Source organism: Astatotilapia calliptera, chromosome 3, assembly GCF_900246225.1.
Source record: "Astatotilapia calliptera chromosome 3, fAstCal1.2, whole genome shotgun sequence".
Lineage (NCBI taxonomy): Eukaryota > Metazoa > Chordata > Actinopteri > Cichliformes > Cichlidae > Astatotilapia > Astatotilapia calliptera.
This window is the reverse complement of record NC_039304.1, coordinates 16,923,793-16,947,508: the sequence shown is the minus strand read 5'-3', so window position 1 is coordinate 16,947,508 and position 23,716 is coordinate 16,923,793. Positions and strand designations below refer to the sequence as shown.

The 23,716-nt window shown below is 42.9% G+C and overlaps 1 protein-coding gene across 2 annotated transcripts; it reads right to left on the bottom strand.

The window, feature by feature from the left end:
- Positions 1–831: 831 nt before the first annotated feature.
- On the bottom strand, positions 832–22,104 carry hdlbpb (high density lipoprotein binding protein b). 2 transcript variants are annotated; one of them, XM_026162093.1, is made up of 28 exons: positions 21,974–22,104; positions 20,451–20,530; positions 18,603–18,704; positions 18,205–18,356; positions 17,805–18,020; positions 16,079–16,285; positions 15,631–15,846; positions 11,631–11,837; positions 10,789–10,896; positions 10,367–10,471; positions 10,058–10,136; positions 7,806–7,945; positions 7,612–7,716; positions 7,386–7,499; positions 7,227–7,313; positions 6,986–7,117; positions 6,012–6,230; positions 5,706–5,927; positions 5,395–5,613; positions 5,000–5,141; positions 4,371–4,498; positions 4,178–4,282; positions 3,947–4,081; positions 3,491–3,634; positions 3,227–3,406; positions 3,029–3,145; positions 2,131–2,289; positions 832–2,041 (listed from the first exon to the last, which is right to left on the bottom strand). In XM_026162093.1, exons 3-28 carry the CDS (start codon positions 18,676–18,678, stop codon positions 1,949–1,951), a joined length of 3,807 nt encoding a protein of 1,268 aa, XP_026017878.1. In that variant the 5' UTR covers positions 18,679–18,704; positions 20,451–20,530; positions 21,974–22,104; the 3' UTR covers positions 832–1,948. The 2 variants fall into 2 exon arrangements, with proteins under 2 accessions (XP_026017878.1, XP_026017880.1); XM_026162095.1 differs by lacking the exon at positions 21,974–22,104 and adding an exon at positions 21,588–21,921.
- Positions 22,105–23,716: the final 1,612 nt, after the last annotated feature.

The window sequence follows — 23,716 nt, the reverse complement described above, 5'->3', positions numbered from 1 at the left end:
TTTTGAGGGGTTACTCTCAACTTCTCTAAGAACTCAGGAAATAATCCACCACCCAAATAAATTTTCTGTTCAGGATTTCATGTAAATAACTGTAATTTAGCATGCCGACTTAAATAATAAGTCATAATTTAATGTTAATAAACATTAAAGTCAATGGATGAAACATGTTTCTAATTATAGAAACATAATTATTTTGGCATTTACCAACACTGATGATTTAGGTCAGCTGTAGTATAAACGTTACACTGCGTGGTGGTCTAATAAATGAGCACTGTATAAATGTATACGACAGAAAATAAGGCATAGGTCCACTTTAAGTCACTGATGCCGCGAAATGATGGCAGTGCCGCTCACGGCAGAGTCATCTTTAACTGAAGTTCAGCTGCAGTTCCTCCTGCTTTAATGGACAATCGCCTGCTCTGATTTTCTCAGCTAATTCTTAGCATATTTTCCAACATGATCAAGTATTCCTTTAAACCTCCAGGCACAAGCACGGTTTAGCTAAACTGCTTGAAGTCTGGGTCGGTTGTATAATTTAGCAACGAGCTCACATTTTAAGTCTCAGAACCAAAAAAAGGGCATCTTTTTTTTTTTTTTGCTACGAAATATCCGTAAAATGAAGCACCTGAAGGAGAGGAAACCAAAGTGCGGCTGTTTATGGTTGAGTTTTTTCTTTTTTTATCCTGGAACAGAGATGTCACTTTAAGCAGCACGTCTGAATTAAAGATGAGTTCAGAAGGTAAATAAAAAAGCAAACAAACAAACAAACAAAAAGAAACAAGAAAAACTCTCCAGGATGAGCTCCGAGCAGACAAACGGACAAAGACCAAGTAAAAGTTTGGTTCAGCTTCTTTCAAATATACATCTTAACTTGCACGCGCGCACACGCATACAGAGTCTTTCAAATATACCAGAAACCAACAAGAAGGACAACGACAACAACAAAAAGAATAAGAATCCCACACAGATTTAAAAAAATAGCGAAAAGTTCTTTGTACACTTCGAACAACTAGTAACATGTTCTCACCCCTGACGTACAGCATTCACTCCCAGACGCAAGGTTGCAAGCTACAGCGAGTGCTTTATAAAAACGCATGGTCACAGTAGTTCAAATGAAATGGCTCCTTTTGTTTTTTTCTGAATAAATAAAACAGTTGTGACAAAACAAAAAAAACAAAAAAACAACCTTCATTACAAAACAACCAGTGCAGGACTTCCACGTCTTCTGACTTATTATTTAAAAAGAACTACAGCAGCTGTTTGTTTTTTTTGCTCCCAGTTTGGAAATAATTTTTTTTTTTTTTTTTTAAAGAGACTCATGGGTGGAAAAACCTTTCCTGAGCCCATCAACGCACGGATACAGCCCACTGCACCACATTAGCGAACTGGAAATGAGAAAGCTCTTCGTAAAAACCAGAGGAAATCTTTAAAAGTCGTCGGTGCTTACAAACTCTTCTCGCTCTAAAAAACAAAACCACACTCTCCTCTCTTTAGGTTTGCGTCAGGTACGTGAGGATGCCTCCTCGCTGCCCTCTGACAAAGTCAAACTTCTCTTATGTACCGCGCTGACGTGATGTTGAGGGGTGGGGGCGGAGTCTGGAAGCAGGAGGAGTAAAAAACAAACAAACAAAAGTGGTTGAACCGAGAGGAAGAGCAGGACAGCAAAACTATGGACAAAGGACTCAATGTTTTTTTTCTCTCGGGGGAAGGAAGAGGAGGAGGAGGTACTCAGGGAGACAGGAGGAAGAAAGAAGGAATAGTTCTCCCAGAATTCATTGTGGCTGGTTGTTAGGAGAACAGTGAGGAGGGGGTGGTTCAGAGAAAGAGAGACAAAAGGAAGGTCACTAAAGAGGAGGGGAAGGCGAGCAGCAATTAGATTTGAGATTTGTTCTGTCTCTCATCGTCTACTTTACAGAAGTTTTGTTGGTTTTTCTCCAGATGAACAGCTTCAGAACTTCTTGGGGCCCCAGGCCGATGCCTGCTTTGGGGCTACGCCTGTCCCGAACGTGGGGAAATCCTCGGCGCTGCTCATGTCGGGAGCCTGGAAGGAAAACACACGGTCTGATGGGCCCTTACTGCACAGACATCCCTCTAACAACAGGATCATGTCATTAAACTAAGACATCCCACCTTGTTCCCAGCCGCGTTCCAGGGAGCGTCCCGCACCACAAAGCCCTTAGCCGGACCCCCGCTGCTGTCGTCCCCTCCACCTGCTCCGCCTCCCCCTCCGTAGCGAGATGGAGGCTTCATGTAAGCTGCCAAAGTCTCTGTCTCCGTCACGCTGAGCAGCTGAGAGAGATGAACAGAAGGAAAACTGCTCCTGAAAACAGCCTTTGTTGATGAGTCAGAATGATTTTCATTTCCTGGCCGGGATCCTGTGGATCTACTTGTTACCCCGAAGGCATGTAAAGCAATATATTAAATTTAAAACATAGTTACAAAATAACAGAAACGTGATTGCAAATATACCACAAATCTCTTTATCTGGTACAATAACTCGCGAACCGCAACAGATAAAGTGTTTTTTGGGGGGATTTCTGTCACAATTTATTGGAAAAACACATTTTCATCGGTGGGTTTTAATTATGATTATTATACCTCAGAGTTCATTAATATCATGAATATTTCCTCAAATCCAACAAAAACAGATTTAAAAATACAGAAATGTAAAACAAGCAAAACAACCAGATTTAAATTTGGCTGATCTCCCCTTCAAAGTCGTCTCCTCTTGTACCTCTGTGCTGCTTTGAACCTTGCTGCTGTTCTTAGATCGCGTCCTGTTTCTGACTGCTAGCGCTTGACTGAGAAGCATGCTCGGTATGTTTAACCCTAGAACCGCCAAAGAGGTCATTTTGACCTCCTGTGATTTTAAAAATCATGCAACGCCGTTAAAGTAAAACCCAATCATCTCATATTTCATGACCTTTCCTAAAATGCGTTTGTTCATCACTGCTGAGGATGGAATTTTAGCCGCATGTGCAGGACGTGTGCTGTAACTGCATCTCTGTCTTATATTCAGTGAACTCACATATTCCTCCTCCAAGTTGAGCAGGTGATCGATGGCGTTATCAACCGTCTCAGGAAGGCCCGTCACCGTCACTTTGTCGGGCTCGTCCGACCCGGGCTGAGGGAACCGGATATCCACCTGAGAAACCAGAGGAGTGAAGATCAAACATTTCCTCGTTTAACTTCAAAACGAGCGATCTATGAATCGATCCAAACCAACCTTGAACTCCTCCATCAGCTTGCGGATGGCTTTGCCGCGGGCCCCGATAATGCGGGCGTGGGTCCTCGGGTCCAGGTGAACGTCTTGGCTCACCATCTCCTGCAGCTCAGCGACAAGCTGCTGGATGGCCTGGCGCGCCTCCTCCACGTTACGCTCGTACCCCGAGATTACGATCAGATCCTGGGAGGAAAAGGAAAGGATTTGAAGTGATCAATGGGAACGGTTCGGCACAGAGCCAGGAAAAGACAAAAAAGGGAAACGGACCTGCTGCTCGTCTCCTTTGTCGGGGAACTGGATGCTCACGTCGTGGTCTTTTCTGATCTGAGAGATGACGGCTCCTTTGCGGCCGATAATCTTGGGATGAAACTTTGGATCCACAGACATGGTGACCTTGAAACTACGCAGGGCCTGAGAGGAGACAGAGCCACTGTTTTCTTTCTTTTTTAAATACATGTTAAAGAATAAGAGATACTACACACGCTACACATTCACTGCTATCAGGAAATCATGACCCCTGTGGTAATCTCCTAACTTTAAGAATTAAACTTGTGCTTCCATTTTTTCCCCCTTTCAAAGTTTTTTTAAAGAGGTTTGTCTAATCTGGATGGATGGCGTAATGATTGTGGATGATGAATAATCTGAAAATCTGTCGCTACGATCACGAGAAGCAAATGAAAAACTGAACTGTGATGATAAACATGACACAGTGTGTGCTTGTACCCTGTCCTCCTGCTCGGCCTGCAGTTCTTTCACCCTCTCCAGCAGCCCCTGTTTGGCTCGCTCCACGTTGGCTGCCAGGCCCGTCACCTTGATCACATCCAGCTGCTTCTCAGGCTGCGGCACCCAGATGTTCACCTACGTGCACAAAACCCCAAAGTTCACACGTTTGGAAAGCACGGGTATAGAAAGTCCCAGTAGATGGCACCAGAGAGCAGCAGCGTGTCGCCTTACCTCGTAGTCTTCCATCATCTTCCTGATTCCAATGCCCTTCTGGCCAATGATGTAGCGATGCAACTCATAAGACACCTCCACATCCTCTGTTATGGGCACCAACGCCTGAAGGAGGAGTCACAGAGCGTGTGCTCAGAGATATTAATGAACATTAAACAGCGTCACATCTCAGCTTAATGAAGATAGCGCCTACCAGCAGGGCTGCTTTAGCCAGCTCACATTTCTCTGCCCGCCCAGAGATTGTGATGATGTCACACTTGCGGGGCACAAACTCCGCCTCTGGACTGACCTCACCGTTCTCCTGTGGCGAAACCTCCTGAGCTGCAAGTTTACAATGAGAAAAACAGGGATTAAAAGTTTATATTTTGATATACAACTCTTAAACACTGATTTTTTTTTATACATGTAAAAGAATACGAAATACTACACATGCTACAGACTCACTGCCATCAATAGATTGTGATCTGGTGGAACTTGAAGGATTGAAGAATTACACTCTACCCGACTCTGCTAGGAACAGCTAATTTTGTTTGTGTTGCCATCAGGGAAAGTGCACAGTGCTGTGCGACTATGCAGCGTCAACAATCATAACACTGACTGACCGTTATTTCTCCCGTCTCTTCTTTGACATTTTAATTTCCCTTTATCAGCTGTTCTAAATGTTGATGCGGACAGATGAGCAGGTAGGGAGGAAACTTGAGAAAGGCCTGCTCATTTCTAACCTAGTGTGCTAAACTGCAACATAAACCCCTCTGCAGCGGCAACATCTTCACAGCAGCAGCAGGACGTAGCTGCGGGTGCACGTCGTGGGTCGTTTCTAACCTGCAGCGCTGTCGTCTCTCTCGGGGAACTTGATTTGCACCTCGTGCTCTCTGGTGATGTGCTGGATGCGGCAGCCTTTGGGGCCCATGACGGCGCGATGGTAGCGCTGAGGGATTGCCACCTCCACGGTCACCTGGGACTCCTGCTCGAGAGAGAGGAGGAGGAAAGAAGAAAACACAAAAGGTGAGCACACCGGGAGCAGGTTCGATTCCAATTATAAATAATGAGCTTATTGAAGCGTCCTTGAAATAACATCCATGTCTGTCCAAAGTAGAAAACTTGCAGCTACTTTTGACAGCATTTCTGTGACTTTCACACAGTCAGATTCTTATAAATCAGCTTTGACCTGAGTGCAGATAGCGACCGTTTGTCTCTACGTGATTTCCATCTCTCACCAGATCCTCGATGATCTCCTGGATGCGTTTCTTTGCGGCCTCCACGCAGTCCTTCGCTCCCTTCAGCGTGACCCGCTGGCTGTTCGCTCCAGTGCGAGGGAAGCTCACAGCCACGCCGCCGTACTCCTCAGCCAGCTCCCGCAGCACCTGTCCTCTCCGACACACGAAGTGGCGGTGATGGCGAACGTCCACCACCATCCTGTCCTCCACCACGTCGTCCTGCAAAGGGAGACGGCGAGATTGTTGATTTGAAAAATCAAGAATCAAGACATGAATTAAATGGTGATGTTTTGTAGGACAAAGGTCGTCACCAGATTTTTGACCAGACTTTCCAGCTCCTTCTGGGCCTGACGTACGGCTTCTTCTTTCCCTACGATGGTGATCAGCTCCTGCTCTGTGTCGTCAGGCGACGGGAAGATGATCCGGGCGCCCGTCCGGTCTCGGACGCGGCGAATATTGGCCCCGCCCCGTCCGATTAAGAACTTGTGGTACTCTGGTTTGGCCTGCAGCTCAGCGGTGAAGTTGTTTACTTGCTGCGAAAGGCAGAGGACGGGAGGAGGATGTAAGTATTTAAACTTTTAGTCACCTCTTCTATTTATTCGCTCTTTCCTGCTCACCTTCTCTTCCGCCAGCTGCAGCAGCTGCTTCTTGGCTTTCTCCACCTCACCGACGGGCCCTCTGATCGTGACCTTGTCGGAGCCGGAGCCCTCAGAGGGGAAGTGGATGTGGACGCCGCCGCAGTCTTCCATGATGGAGCGCACGAGGCAGCCCTTTGAGCCAATCAGAGAGTTGTGCAGCTTGGCTGGGATGGTGACCTCTGCCTCTTTAATGTTGGCCTGGAGGGACGGAGAGGGACAGGCTGAGATTTTCATGCAGTTTAAAAACTGAGGACAAAGACGAACATTTTAGAAGACGTAATTAATTCCCAACAGAGGAAACCAATAAATATTCAGTCCATCCACCTTCTGCTGCTCATCCAGGCTGGGGTTGCAGAGGGCAGGTCTGAGCAGGGAACCTCAGCCACCTCCTACAGCTCATCTGGGGCGATACGGTGGTGTTCCCAGGCCAGCCAAGAGATATAATATCTCCAGCTTCTTTTAACAAAGAAATCTTAACCCACTGTCATTTTTTCCTCTTTTTAATATTACTTTGGAGAATTTTGTACCCTTCTGTGGGATTGGAGAGATGATAAAAAAAACAAGAGAAACCGGATTTTGGCTCAGAACCATATCTAATAGTTCATCTCTGCATATGTGGTTTCAAAAAGTCGAGCGGTGTAGGGAGAATTAAATTCTGCTTTTTAAGTCTAGAACTGCCATAATGGCAAAGATGCCGTTTATTTAAGAAGTTAAGTTTATATCGACTCTTTAAAATATAAAATAAGATTAAAGCCAGCAAGCAACCCGCTGATTTTCCTAATGCAAGTTAGGAGTGTTTTTTCAGGTTAACAACTCCACTGATCGTCTATGGATATGACTCTAATCGAAAGATTTAATAAATTATTCATCCAAGAAACAAAAAGAAAGTAGATTTTAAAAATCTATTTTCTTCAAAACTCTTCAAGCATCAACCAAAAGCAACCATGTCTCACCAGCTCTCTCTGGATGGCGAGGATTCGGTCTCTGGCCGCCTCGCAGTTGTTCTTCTTGCCCGTGATGACGATCATCTCCGAGTTACTGTTCTCCGTTGGCAGGTCGATCTTGGTGTTGGTCTCTTCGCGGATCTGGCAGTGCGAGCGTCTGCCGTTAGTTTTTGTCGTAAACGCTACATTCTGATCTAATAATTTTAGGAGTCAGATTTGGACAGAACCTGTAAAAAAAAATAAATCTCACCTTCTTAATGTTGGCGCCCCCTTTGCCAATTATGTTCTTGTGAAACTGCTTGAAGATGGGAACGGAGAGCGAGAAGCTATTTTCAATCTGCGAGAGAAAGAAACCTGTGTAAGGGCTGAGGACAGGGAGAGGCAAGACGACAAAAACAGAGGGTCGTACCAGGTCAGCGATGATTTTCTGGAGAAACTTGGCGCATTTCTCCACCTCATTTTTTGGACCTCTCAGCTGGACGATGTCGCTCTTTTGCGACGGGTCGGGGAAATTGATAATGACCTAGAAGGCAGCGAGATGATAATCACCAAATTACATTACAGCTGAGTCAAAACAAATCATTGAACGGTGATGACAAGGCCAGACAAACTCTCGGGTCACAGAGGACGTTCACCTCGGGAAACTTATCTCGAACTTCTTTGATTTTTTCTCCTTTCTGTCCGATGATTGTCCGGTGAAACTTCTGCTCCACGATCAGATCTTTGGTGCGCTCGTTTTCCTTGAAATGACAAAAACGTAAGAAATAAAGCTCTTTATGTCATCTGGCTCTATCAAACCAATGAACCTATGCTTTGAGTCCATTCTCACCATCCTCTGAACCATCTCCATGAGCTCTCTGCGTGCCAGCTGTACTCCTTTAGGATCTCCCTCGATCCGCACCAGGCCACTTCGCTCAGAATCCTGCGCGATTCGAACCGACACCTTGTACTGCTCCTTGATACGATTTACTGTAGTGATACAGGGAAAACAGCAGAAATGAAATAAGAGTGAAAACCTGACATCACCCACTCTCACACCGGCACACTCACACTGAAACACAACCTGAAGAATGTCCTGCTTCACTGCCCCTAATACTCTAAAGGAGACCATGATTTAAAAAACAAACATCAGGACAAGTATCCATCGGAGTATGAATGTGTGTCAGTGTTAGCTGGTAACCACTTAAAGCAGAGAAGAAAGTGCTTGTGTGAATGGGTGAATGTGGCATGTTGCATAAAGCGCTTTGAAGGATCCGGGAGAGCAAAAAGCGCTAAATAAGAATCAGTCCATAGAGAACTATTTCTCTTAAAATGTTTAGAAGAAAACGTGTCCAAAAGGTTTTGAAAGTTGGTTCTTTTTATCTACATGCAGTGTTTTGAGAGGGAGAAATGTTTCGTCATTCATCCAAGCCTGAAGTAGTAGAATAAACATAAGTTCAAGCTCCATAGAATTGTACTAACTCTGTTTTGTCTTATATAGTACATGTTTGCACGTTTTAATAAAATGCTGCAACCATTTCCTATTTATCTAACAAGATATAAAGAAATGAAGGATGGAAAAGATTTCTGCAGGACACTTTAGAAGCTAAATCCATGTTTCATAGCGTCTATCCACCTTCAGACGTTTCCAGGTCCAAACTCAAAACAACACCGTGGCATCGCTGAGAGTTAAAAAGTGTCTAAACTCTTTCATCTTTAATAAAATGATCAGTGTGGCTGCTCTACCAGGTGTAACAATTAAGTTTAACATCCACGAAAACAGGATTAATGAAGCTTAACAGAGTTAGAAGTTAGCAGGGAGTTAGCTCGCTAGTTTTCATATAAAGATGATATACCAGGTTCTGACTGAGGGATTTCTGTAAAACTAAAACGTACAGCTCTGCTATCACTTTGGACATAAATGAAGACAGAAAACTAAACAGCAGTGACTTTTGTGGGGTTACTGAAGTTGGGCTAGCTATAATGATGTGCTACGTGGTGGCTAGCTACACAGCTATGGTTAGGATAATATAAACACCTGAGCAAAGGGAAGTGGGAGGATGAACGCTAAATTTTTTTTCCTCTCAAAAAAATTAACATGAGGGTTCCTGATTGTTAGGGACAAATGCAAGGCAGGAAAAAGATGCTGAAAATTGACCAAACTTCAGAAAAACTAAGACGATCGATCATCAGCACGAGGTTGGTCATCAACATACTGCTGCGTGGTTTGGATTACTCGCTATGACAAAAATCCTGATCCTCAGCTTCATGTACTCATTCAAGTCTTCGTTAGCCTCAGAATGACTCTTTTCTGACCTGTTCAAACATCTGGTGGCAAACCATGGGCCGTAGTTACATCGCAAGGTTTTTAAAAACTCCGCTTTTTCTGCTGCAGATGAATAGTGGTAATAAAAACTCAGAGAGGCCGACAGAGATCATTGACTATTTTTAGGGGCTTGTTCAGATTAAACAGAACAAGATACAAAGCATTAAAACATGTTAAAAACACAACAGCATTAATGGACGCAGTTTGGACCTGGAAGCAGGTCTCATACGTCATCACTTAACAGCCAGATAGGATTCATGCTCAAAGATGGAGCAGTTTTAAACCTGCTGGAGAACACTGATGTGCTGTAGGTAAGAGCCTGACATCTGTTATCAAAGACTAGCTCTCATGACGAAAATCAGGTCACTAACACCCGACTCATGACTCACAATCCAGTTCCCTGCTTTACAACACAAACACTGCAGGAAGTCTGAGATCAGCGACAGCCACATGACAACTTTTCAGTTTAAAAATCACTCAAAACCCTGAATTTGATGCTTTCCATTAAATATTCTACCCCAGGCAGCATTTGAATTATCTAAACTAAAAGCAACTAGAATGACTGACAGGAAAAATCTAAATACATCGATATGTGTGGATCAAATGATCTTTACCATTATATAAAACATGAAATAAAAGCACTTTTAAAAACATATTCTTTGTTAGTTTTGCAGGTAGGGAGACAAACTAATGAGGTGCAACAAGGGCTCCACCTGGGAGTATGACAGATTTGCTACAGTTTAGTTTTCAGGTCAGGGGTAAAGCGATCGACTCACTGTTGGCTCCGTTCTTTCCGATGAGGTGTCTGTGGAAACGCTGATCTATGTTGATTTCGGTGTAGTCCATCCTCACCAGCTGGACACCGGGTAAGAAAAAGGAGATTTGGATTTATAAATGTGAACCAACACTCAACCAATCAAACGTGATTCTCTCTTATCTCTCTTCGGGTCTACCGAACCATAAGTGTGTGCGGCTCTTCCAAAGCTTTGTCCAACACAGCAATATTTCTTTCAGTGACAGAAGACAATACACGTCATGTCTACCGTAGCTTTGTTGTGTTGGTGTACGTGTGTGTCTGCACTGACCAGGTCCTTGATGATCTCTTGTATCTGGGCCTGAGCCTGCTCCACCTCCTCCGTCGGCCCTTCAAGACTGATGCGCTCCTCGCCATCGGTAAACTCTATGTGAACCTACACACACAGACAGGAATAAAGGCAAGCCAGTTAGGACGTTTCCCCTTCTGTGTTGATTCTTCCATGCTGTAATTCATCTCAGCTGACGTCAAGTTTCTAAAATCAAGTGTCCTCCGCAGTCACTTTTCTCTGTCTGTGTTTTGTCCAGCATTTTTTGCTTTACTGGTCCCATTTTGCACAACAACTGCTGCCGTAACACAGCCTCCCCCCACAAAGCTTTCTGTCACGCTGCAGGAGCAGGATGTGAGACTTCTGTGTTATCTCTGGCTTTTACCTCAGATCACCCCACGCCTTCTTTGTTCTCCTTTCCTTACCCGTGGTAGCTGCTGTGTGATCCGCCCGATGTTCTGTCCTTTCTTGCCAATGATGAAGCGGTGCAGCCAGGCGGGGGCAGTCACCTCCACCACCATTACGCTCTTAGCCTGAACGGGTACAAAACATTAAAACCATGTTTGCACTGACAAATCACAGAAATAGTTTTTCTGCAATGGCTTAGTTGCAACTTAAAATAAAGGGGTTATATGGGGCTTTTCCTTCTTTCCATATTAAATATTTAAAATGAGATCAGTGTACATGCAAGTAATCCCTGTGAGCCAAAGCTCAGGCTTCAGACTACTCTACACGCTCAGTCTCCAATGCTTGTACCGAGCTGACTTCAGCTCACCACGGATTTCCTTTTATGGTCACGGAAGCTAAAGCAGCTTGTTTCAGACACAGGGTGAGGTGGAGTACGTATCCTGACCTGGTGGAGCCCAAAACCAAAGTTTAAAGGAAGACTTAAAACCAGATGTTGCTATATGACTTCTGGATTGGTCAACAAATCCATCATAAATGTTTGCCTCTAATATTGATAAACTACATATAGATTAATCATTGCCCAACTCTCCCAATTTCTTTCACTGTAAAGATGTGGATGTGATGTACTTGCTGAGGTTGTTAATCTTGCTGCTCTGAACTATTAAAAATAAATACATCTAAACATAAAGTCTCAAAAAAAAGGAAATCTAGGCCGTCTGAGTACCTCTTGGATGTACCCTGTAAATGCAACTTCAGGGACTTTTATTCCCTACATTTCTGCCATAACAAAAGCTAATTACATTAAGCAAAATGCAATCCCCATCTCTGTCCTTTAATTACATTTTTCTCGTGTTCTCACCTTGGCGTAGACCTGTGTGAGTGCTGGTCCCAGTTTGTCAGGCTCCCCTCTGAGGATGATGGTTTCTGAGCTGGAGTCCAGAGGAGGCATCTCCACCGACACCCCCGTGGCCTCCAGGATCTCCTGCAGGGTGTTGCCCTTCGGACCTATGATGTACTTATGCTGAGACTTCTTCACCTCCACAGAGATAGTCGTGGTCTTCCGCTTCTGCGAGGAGGACATGGACAAGTGATAAGACAATCGTGGCGAGAGGATGTGGGTAAATCGAGAAGCTCGTTGAGGGATGGATGGAAACATAAGAGGAGACAGAAAGAAGAAAGAAATCAGGGAAGCAGGAAGGAGATGGGAAAAGTCAAGTAACAGAAAGACCGGACATAACCCTGGGGAAGGAGAAGGGAACAGAAGGAGGGTGACTGACAGATGAAAGTGGGAAGGCAGCAGAGAAAGTACATTTGTTTTTGCTAATCATATATATGCACTAAATGACATTAGCATTCTCATCCTGTTGTTCTCTGGGGAAATCCAATTTTCTCCCGTTATTATCTCCGGCTTGCCTATCATCGGAGCTCATCTGCTACAAACACGCAGTTCCTCTGCTTCACCCATCCATCTCACAGAGCTTCTTTAAAGTTGAGATAATGCACAAACTCTAAATAACCTCCTTAAATACAGAAACACATTAAATCAAACACCTTTGGTACAGATTAGCTTTATGGTTCATGAGATGGAGCGAACAAGTAAAACAAGACTGGTGAAACAAAATAGCCACACTGAGCTGCCTGCAGTCATGCGTGTCCTTCAGTAAAACCCTAAACTAAACCGCGCGCTGCTTTCCCACAGCGAGTCGTTCGGGGTAACAGAAACACCCGAGCGTCTAAAATGTCAATGCAAATTTAGCCCGGATGAAAAAACTGGCACAAACGACTGAAAAAAGCAAATAAAAATCATGCATGAAAATAAAAAACACGAGACTCCCCTTTATTAAGTATGTGATCCTACTTTTATCATTTTCTTTGTTCTTTGTTTGGATTTCTGCAAAATCTTAAAGATTTGATTATATTCTGAGGACAAATGCAGCTGGAGTCGTTATTCCTGCTAAACTGCTTGCAAGTCCACTTGAAATCTAACGCACATGCATAGTTTGCATATTGTGATGTAAATTTTCTCTGGACAAGACACAAAGACGCACAGGACCAGTGTGATGACCGAACTTGCTTTACTCTGACCAAAAGGCCCCTGACATATACGGAAAGTCTTTATTTTATATTTTTGGCTTGATATTTTTGACTCTGTGTTTTTTTAAAAAACAACAACAACAACAAAACAACAACACGTCATCATGAGTACTGATGCAAATTAAGTATTTTAAGGTCAATGACACAAACAAGTGGACCACAAAAACAAAAAGAGGAAAAAGAAAGGCATTGATGGAGCAGACAGAATCGGATGATTTCCAATCAGCCACTCAGCTTCCCATATGTCCAATGAGCCAGTCATGAATTTGAAACACATGAACAGCAGCTCAGAGAAATAGTCACATGAACGCTCACAGCCACACGCTAGCATGCTGTCGGCATAGAAACGCTTCACTTTGATCGCGTACACAAACAAAGGCATAACTGTGAAAACGTTTGTAACAGCACAACCAATGACACACTTAAACCCCCCCTCACCTAGGGCTGGGCCATATTATACCGTTCACGGTAATACCGGTATAACGTTATATCGCGATACAATATGAGTAAAACGCGCATGCGCAGTGCCTTTGTTTTCATACGCACATGGCCGATTGTTGAGTGAAACAGATGAACCAGAATTGGTTTGTAAAAATGGTGCAACTTCAGTGATGTGGAACTGGTTTGGTGTTTGTCCGTCAGATACACAACAAAGCACATTTTTTTGCAGAACATGCAAGCGGCCGTCGTTATTGTCGTATTTGTCGGACTAAGATGCTCTTAAATCTGGGAGTAATCTGGGTCCTAAACTCCGTATACTTCAGGTCAAACAAACACTGCAGCATCACTGAGAGTTAACTGTCTAAATTCTTTCATCTTTAATAAAACGATCAGCATTGCTGCTTTACCAGGTGTAACTATGAAGTTTAACTTCCAGGCATCCATGAAAACAAAATTTATTACATTTAACGGAGTTAGAAGTTAGCAGGAAGCTAGCGAAAGTTAGCTCGCTAGTTTCGCTAGTTACCTAAATATGATATAGCATGTTCTGACTGAGAGATTTCTGAAAAAATTCAAACGTACACCTCTGCTATCACTTCCAACATAAATGAAGACAGGAAACTAAACAGCAGTGACATTTGTAGGGTTACTGAAGTTGGGCTAGCTGGTATATAATGATGTGCTACGTGATCGCTAGCGACACAGCTATGTTAGCATAACATAAACAGTGAAGCTGGAGGATGAACGCTAACACTTTTCCACTTATAAAAGTTAACGTTAAGGTTCCTCATGGTTAGAGACAAATGCAATCGCATGGCAGGATGCTGTAAACGGACCAAACTTCAGTCAGGAGAACAACTGAGATAATCCATCCACAATACGAGGTTAGTCATTAATATACTGCAACAACATGGGAATAGAGCAGCTGCCAGAGAATTCAACATTAATGAATCAATGGTACAGAAGTGGAGGAAGCAAGAAGAATGAGTTTAATAAAGTTTGATTTATCTGACTGCTTTGTTTAGCTCAATGTGCCTTATGGTCCAAAAAATACGTACTGCGCACTGCAGTTTAATGTTGCAAAGCACCTCTTTTTAACTTCAGTGGATATTATACATGGTTATGCTCAGGATATGTCAGCCCATTTCTACTGGAAATGCCTTTTGGTTAAACTTTCAGCAAGGAATTTGCATTTGCACTGTTACATTTTTATAAAGCTTTAATGTACATAAAAACCAGCTTCTTGTTTAAGTGAAAATAAATGGAAGGTTGTCTTTTTGCGCTTGTAATGTTGTGGAGTTGTATTTTGTCTCGCATCAATTATATCGTCAGTTATATCGTTATCGCAAATTTTCAAATATATATCGTGATAAATATTTTTGGCCATATCGCCCTGCTCTACCCTCACCCCGCTTAACATGGATATTTTAAAGAAGCTGAATTTTTTATTTTAAAGAACCTGACATTTGTCCTTTTATATAAATCTGTTACACCTGCTTTTATTGGGTAAAGGTGGCTATACAGCAGCTCATTGCACATCTATAAAATACAGAAATAAAGAATAGATATATCAACTAATACAAACAATATTTAAAAAAAAAAAATGCTAAAAAGGCAGCATCATGGGTACAGAAAGGTCACAATTCTAGGGGGTACAATTTACAACCATACATGATCCCACCAAGCAGCAGACATCAGTGGAGGTCGTTTTCTGGCTCAATCGCTTCGGACAGTAATGGCCTTTAAGAAAATTTCCCTTTCTCTCTAAATTTGGTTAAAAGCAATCAGTGAAAACTGTTCAGGCCATTAAAAAGATGGACTTTAATCCATCTTCAACGCTGACTTCTTTTATTCTGAACAATTTTCTATGGATCTGAGGTTTAAAGTTTGTCTAGTCAACAAATAATGCTACAAAACCTTTAAATTAGGCTTAAATTCAGCACACCCAGAGCACCTAGCTGTTATCTTTAACTCAAACACGTGTCTCTGTTTCTTCGAGTACCACATTTGACTGATGCTTTGGTAGTCAAATGTGATCAGACAGCCGCTCCACAAACACAGACTAGTATTACCAAGAAATAATACAATTGAAAAATACGAATTTAAATATGAAAATGTGTCGAGCCAACAAAGGTCTGGGTTTCGATCTGCTGATCGTCTGGGCAGTTTGAAAGGAGGAAGAGATGACCTTTGACCTTTTAACTCAATGTAAACATAACAGGGCATCTGATTTTTGGGGGATTTTTGACCTAAGAGGACTTAAAGTCGCTCATGTCCCATGTCTGCAGGATGGGGCATGAATAATCTCTGGAAAACAGTCCCACCTTGTCTTCGTAGATGGCTCGGATGCGGCTGACAGCCAGCGCGACCGCCTCCTTCTCGCCGGTGATGACGATCTCGTCCTTAGGCAGGCTGGACGGTGGGATGCTGATGCGGGCCCCTGTCTCAAGGCTCAGCTCCTGCACCAGCCTGTTGTGGGCTCCGGCGATGAAGGGGTGGAAGGCTTTCTCCAGGGACAGACGCTCCACCGCACGCTTGTCCTGGTGAGTGGGTGAGGAAGAGCAGGAGAACGACGGCAGACAGAAGAGTCGATCAAACGTGACGTCATGGTGATGATTCAACACGATTCAATATTGAATAGTAAGAAACAATTTAGTTCCTAATGCTACTGTTTGTGCATCTTTTCACATTGCGAGACCAATTAGTTTCAGTTGAGCAGAAATTAGTTATTAAAACAACCCCCACCCCCCTATCCACCCACCCATGTCTGACCTGCTCAGCAGAGATCAGCAGGATCTCATGGCGAGCCTTCTCAATTCCCTCCTTGGTGCCGGTGATGCGAATGTTGGCGCTGGGGTCGTCCGGGCGTGGAATAGCAATCTTGGTGGCAGTCTTCAGCTCCAGCTCCTGCAGCTTCTCACCGTTCTTCCCAATGACAAATCGATGGTGCTCCTTGGGGATGGCGACCGTTGCCGACGCCTAGAGGAGCAGGAGAAAGTTTTCAGGAGCAAGTAAGTTAGATTTGTAGTGTTTCCCAATGGAAATAAGCCTTCTTATTTATCAGGGTACAGCAACAGCCACAGAAATCCCTTTTAATTCTAATGTTGGTGGAGCTTTGTGCACATGTACAGAAAATACCTTTTTTTAATAGTCATCATCTACCAGGGAAAGTAACAGGATGACATAAAATTCCTACTATCAAAGTTTTCTTTAAACTTGGTAAAAAGCATTCGACCTTGAAAAGAGAACAGAGAGCCTCTGCACTTTTTTCAACCAGTAACTGCAGCTCAGTGCACCAACTGAAGTGGAAATCAGCATGTTTGCTGCTGAGGCACAAAGGCCACCCCTGGGAGCTGATGGTCATTTTCCGGCTCAACTTTTTGTCCTAAACTGGCCTGATAGGATTATTCGAGCCGCAGCCGGTATTTGCCTTCCGTGTGTGTCTTTGGATCACGTTTCAACATTACGCAGAGCGAAACAAAAACATTTTTTAGCCACCGGTTACACTGTTCTGATGTTTCTGCTTCACAGTGATTTTTGTTCAAAGATAGATGGCTGCGTATTCAAATTCTTTGCTGCGGGTTTAAGTTTATCTGAGTTTCAGAGGTTTCACTGTTTTTGCAAGTCACACAAGAATGAATAACAAATGTAAAGCCTGCACTGCACAAATACTGACAACAGACTGTCTTCTGATTGGTTGCCCCTCACAAACAAGAGGTTCGAACAGCAGGCAGATGGAACTCCTGTGCTCGCGGCCAACGCTGTGTACCTGAGATGACCATATTAAGGATATCCTGTCTCTTTAACTTCGTACAGAGCTGGGGTATTAAACATAAGGCCTGAAGGCCAGAATCGGCCCAGCAAAGACTTCAATCCGGCCCACTGGAAGGCTTCAGATAACAGGAGTACATCGATTTTGAACAAATGAAAAAATTTTCCCTTGCGGTATCAATAAAGCATCAAACTATTGTCTTAAGATTTGCAGATTTTCCTCCTGATAAAGTTTCCACCTGCAGCGTCATTCATTCCACACCAAAGAGTTTGGTAATAGGTGAACAATTAAATGACTGAAAAGTTCCACTTTTTCCAGCATCTACTAGAACTTTTTGTTTTTCTTGTATGTGTTATAAATACAGCACACTCTGGGCAATGAGCTAACAGAGTTTTACACATTTACAACGAGGAGGACCTCACACGTACTATTGAAATTATTCTTTTCTGTCTTTTTTCTTTAAAAAAAATTAAACGTAACCATCTCATATGTTGAGTTAAATCTCTTTATACTGACAGAAAGGGCAGTTACGCTGACCCACTATGTAAAATGACTTTAACATCCCTGTGTTAGAGCATTAATAACTTTTTGCTCACATTGATTACTTGTACACACTCTGACCAGCTTTTCAAACAGAAAGTAAAAAATTACATATATGTATATCCTCCCAATATTTTCCAAATCCAGATCACTTAATTATACTATGAGTAGTACGAGTGCATTTACCTGTGTCTGCAATCGAGCTACGATTTCTTTGCGAGCCTTCATCACGGAGTCCACTTTGCCAGTGACCATGATGGACAGGCCCTGGTCTTTGGCCAGAGACAGCTCGATGTGCGCTCCCGTTCGCTGCATGATGTCCAAGCACACTTTGGCCTCCTCGCCCTCCCCAAACTGGCTGTTGTCCTTGTAACGACGCTCCTCTAGGGGCACGTGGAACACCTGGGTACAGACGAGTTGAAAGTGTTTTTTTCTTGCTTGTTGTTCCCAGAACATGCATCTTTCATTAGACCAGCTCTACTGCAGCTAAAAGGCTTGAGGCTAAATTCAGTTACAGCCATCATCATTAAAAGAGCTGAGAAATGCATTCATTCACTTTTAACAGTCCCCACAGTGGGCTCCTCACCTGGGTGATGACAGAGGCTTTGATGGGTCTGATCTTGCTCCCCCATGCCGAAGGCGGCTCTCCAGCCTTCTCCCCTGGTGCTCCCTTCTCCGGCAGTGGAGGGAAGGCCTCCAGATAGGTAGGGATGTAGGCCTCATCCTCCGGGACGCAGCCTGGCCCAGAGAGATAAAGATAAAAATGGCAAGGAAGGAGTAAGAAAACAGTATGTGTAGGGAAGGATTGTTAACAACAAAGATACCAAACAACAATAAAAATAAGCCTGTGTCAAAAACACATAATGCACATATCAGAAAATCTAAACACATTAAACTTGGGCTAATAATTTGCTCACTAGTTTGGGCTCGTGAGGGGAAAACTCTAGCAAGAATAAAAATAAGTGGGAAGGTGCAGGTCGTTACCTGTGATCTCCTGGTCCTTGAGACCACTGCGATGCTCTGCAAAGCTTTCCGGGGTCAACACTGCCACTGAGCTCATGGTTCAAGACTTATTCCACTATTCCACTGAAACGGAAACATGGGAATATTGATTTTTTTTTTTTTTAAAGAAAAACAATAAATCAGAACCTTAGAGGAGGAAACGCACTGCTGTGTTTTCATGAAATCTCAGACTGATAAAGCACTAACTACGATCAAATTGCTTTCACATTGTTTCCCTCCCTGTGCTCTCTAGGACTGCTTAGAGAAGGCCCTGAAGAACCACACTCCCTCTGTGGCTCTGCCGCGTTGCACCGATGCTGCACGCTGCACCTGAGATGCTCCAATTAGCACTTAACAAGCGTCAGATAAACACACAGTGCTGCGAAGCCTCGGGGACGGGGTTATCACAGGTCAAACGCTCAGAGCTGTCCAAGACAACTGCTGCGGACATTCCTCGTGATGCACTATCACAGGTCAGATCTGCTCAGCTCGCATCACAACAGTGGGTCCCATAGGATTGTGAGTCCAAAACATAACCCACAGGACCTCCAAGATCTCTGCTAACTCAAGGTTCGAGGGGTTCATGCACAACTAGACTAAAAACATCTATTTATCTAGCAGCACATAAATAAAGACGCTGTTTTGGCGGGTCTTTAAAGTCGAGCTGCAGCCTGTCCTCTGCATTTAACACACACACAGTGGACAGCAAAGAGATGGCGATGAACTTAAGTGGCATAAAAAGAGCACTTCGTTCTTGCTACAAGTATTCTAAAATGTGTAATCAAAACCTTCAAAGAAGCTGTCAAATAATACTTATTTGGCCCTTGAGTTAATCCACTACATACAAGTCATTTTAAGTCATTTTAGCTCCTCTCACTTTGAGGCCATCCTCCATTTAAGCCACGTTTCTTCTGATTGGCTGCCCTTCATAAAAAGTTTTAAGTTTTCTGAAGACTCTCTGAGCTCACAGGGATTAGCTGCACATATGCTGCGACTTTGACCATGTTTAACATCAGCATCCTCTGCTGTCACAGTATATTTACACCCACAGCAGGCTAAAGCTACACCCCGACCACATGAGAAGGTGACAGCACCCCATTTCTGCTGCGATGTCCAGAAACTCAAGGACAAGCCTTCGAATGAGTTATAGAGATAGTCATACACTTTATGCAGTTTAAAGTATAAATATTAACATATTAAAGGAATGCAGTTTGAATTAGAAAGAATGTTAAAATGTAGTGTACTTCTATTGTAATCTGAGATAAAATGTTATTGAGGAGAAACATATCATTTCATTTATTTTCGCTGCAGCCATAAAGTTCTTTATGCGAGGGGGTGAGGACGTGGGGGTGAGGGGGTGGCAGGCACTGAACTCTGTAACTGTGCATTTTGGGAACACTGATGCAGTCTTGTGATTAAGGGGAATTTTTATTTTATTTATGGCAACAGAGCAGTAAAATAAAAATCAGTGAATACTACAAGCACACATTTATGAGTCCAATTAGCAGCTGAGGAAGTTAATCTTACAACTTTTGTTGAGTTGTTTTAAGACAGTTTTTGTTTTGTTTTTTATCTTTCCGATAAAAATGTAAGTGATTGGGTTTTTTTTATTGTTTTATTATCTAACATCTATGAAGCTCTCCAGTCGAGCTTTCTCTCCTTAAACGTGACTGTGTGCTCTCAGGGATGCCATATGAACCAAGCTCTTCAAGTCCACCCGCATTGCAAATGATCCAGCAGTTGTACCCTCTAAAGACAAAGCTGTGGAGGACGTGATCATTCAGAAGTAGTATTGTCTGCCAGAACTGTAGAAAGAGAGCCCAGGCTTACCTGCAAAAGGTCAATTGCCAGAGAGTCCGTCCAGTTAGCGGCTACCGTAGGCGCTTCAGTGTGAGTGTGTGTTTCAGCTCCTGGATGCACAGGAAGGAAAATAAAAAGAAAGAGTAAAAGTGAACAAAGGTAAATCAAACAGCTCTACAGCACGGAGGCTGGGTAAACACCCACACTGCACTGCACCTTATACCGTCTCGAGCTGATTCACTCTCCTCCTCAATTCCCTCCCTCTCCTCTGCTCTCTAACAATCCTCCCTCTGAGATTTCACAAATTCAACAGCTAAGGAAACCTGAGAGCAAACGCTTCCAAACACCACATGTGACAAAAAATAAATAAAAAAATAGATGTCCCACTACTTTTTTTTTTTTGCCCTGTAAGCAAAGCTGCAGTGTCTCTTGAAAGTGTGTTTAATAGCTTTAGTCCAACAGCAACCAGCTGGTCAGATACAGGAGCAGTGCCATTTTAAATGTCATATTTCAGGATCATATTTGTGCGGGATGGAACAAGCTAAAAGAGCAATTACAGCATAATACCATTTTAACACTGACGTTACTTAAGGGGGAATAAAAGGGATACTTAAGTGGCAGTGGGGTCTTAAGATACCCTCAGACTTTACACAGTGGGAGCAAACATAAAAACAATCTTTTGAAGAGCTTATAAATAATGGACGTGCAGCACTCTTACAGATAAAACTATCCGAGACACAGTAATGTAAGCAGCTGAAATTAGCTCCTCGCTAAATGCGTCTTTACACATTAATGAAGCAGCAATAATTAATGGAGTTACAATGTAATGTAACCGTCTAGGGTCATTTAACTTCAGGTACATTTTGGAGCTATTACACAAGTGTGTTTTTTTACCACAGTGAACGTTTTAAAAGCGGGACTTTTGGCAGTAGATGCGCTTTCCGTTATGGTGGTGGCGGTGCTTCGCAGCACGCAGAGGGTTGTGGGGGTTAAACGGGCTCCCACTGTGGGTCACCACCTGCTTCCACGATGTTAGTTTGCTAACATTAGGCGAGAAAACTAGAAACAAACGGAGGAAATAGGAGCACCGTTATAACTATCAGTTGCAGCAGCTAAATAAAAAAGGCAGCCGTACACTGTGCTAGCTAACAGCTTCGCTAAACGCACCTTTCTCCAGCCGACTGATGTATTTCTTGCTAGCTTGAGGACGCACTGCACGGCTGGTCCTAACTAACTAACATCGGTTAAAAGCAAACTAAAGGTCTCAAAATATTAGTAAGCACTTTCGCTGAGCTAACACGCATCGCTTCGCGCCGACCTCAGCCAGACATGATTAGGCGCAAGGACTTTCTGATAATCGGCTAAAAAACAAGCCAGGCGGATGGATAACCAGCTCCAGCACGCTAGCTCTCGGGACGCTAAGCTTGCTATCCCCGGCTGCTTGTCGCTTGCAGGCGAACCGACTCTATCGCCACCGTAACTACACTTTAACTCCCCCAATGCATTCATATGTGCATTAAAAAGTAAAGATAAAATAAACCTAGAAATCCTACCTTTCAAAGAGAAAATCTACCAGAGGGTGTGTGTTTGACAGGTGATGGTGTAAACACAGATGTGATTGGTCTAGGAGCATTTCCTCTGCCGGCGGAGTGATACCAACCAAGCGCTGCGACTCAACGAGTATAAAGGAAATGCCGCAGTATCTTTGAGCGGCACGAGCATCCCAGTTAAATAGGTCCTCGTGAAATTAGACTCACTTAGCTCATTTGACTGTGAAATTTAACCGCATGATATTTGCATATAGTTTTCTGATTGGTTAAAAGTAATTTAAAAAAATGTTTGTATGTTATTAGCCATTGCAGCTTCTCACGTCCATCAAACTGACCGGCTCTACTTCTCATTCATAATGGCTAGCATGCTTTTCAGGAGTCAGCGCATCATACTTTTCCTGAAGTCTACAAATGTCTGACCTGGAGTGCAAAAACGATCACGTACAACTAAATACTGCTGTTTTTTTTTTGTTTTGTTGTTTTTTGTTTTTTAATTTTCCAAATAAGATAAATGTCACTTTGTGTGTATGTAAATCGTGTTTAAAGGATATTAAGTTATTTGTTTGTAAGCTAACTTAACATTATGGATTTTCAATAGGTCAAACTTTAAACTAAAACAGGTTAGGTATAGTTGTGGTTGGAAATTTTCATCCATGAATGCCATGGTGATTTTTGGCTTTTTTCCAGGGTGGAACGATTGTACAGGATAAATCTTTATTGACTTTAAAAATCAAAAATTGGGTGCACAAGTTTGAATTTCTTTTAGATTTTCTCTCATCCACACAGAATCAAAACTATACATATGGGCTCAATATACATATGTCCCTACAAATATTTGGTTAAATGTCCCTTAGTAACTTGCACTTCAACAAGATGCTTTTGGTAGCCGTCAATAAGCTTCTAATATAATATAAATTAATATTTTTATTATTAATATTATCTTTTATGGTCAGGTTTTACGCATCTGTTGATTTGAGGTGAAGTAAAAAAAAAAATTGGAGGTAGTCCTTCTTCAATATTCCAGCCACTTTATCCAATGTATCAGTAGCACTGGCAGCAAAACAGCTCCAGAGAACTATTTTACCACCACCACCGTGCTCGACAGCTGCTACAGTGCTGTTGTGTTTGAATGAACATACCTCTTGTCATCGTGAACAAGTAGCTTAATCTTTTACTCGCCTGACCACAAAACTTTTCACCAGAAGGCATTTGGTTGTCAGTGTGCGCAACTGTAAATCTCATTTGAGTTTAATAGTGTTGATTTTGGAGTAGGGGCTTCTTTCTTTGTTTGCCCCCTCTCAGTTCATGACGACGGAAAACTATCGATTGCAGCCAATCATGATCACTAACGAGATCAGGACTCGGTCTTGTTAAGTTAAAAGACTAGGCAAGACAATTTTGAGCCTCCGTGGATTAGAGAAAAAACAAACGAAACACAAACAACAACAAATCGGACTACAAGTCAACTCCGGTGTTCCGAAAAGTATATTATTTGCGAAGAGACTGTCTCAAAGTGATGTCATAGGCTAATAGTTCAATAAATATTAATGGCGAATTCAAATTATTAATAAGGGACATTATGCCACCAATTATGTCCTCCACTCCCACCCCAAAACAAACCACTCACCTCACATTATCCTAACCTCAACGTGATATGTAAAGCCCACTTTACGTGTTGTGTAGTGCGGCTGGACTGATCGCTCGGACCCAATAATGGACGGTTCATTGCAGTTCACAAAACAGACA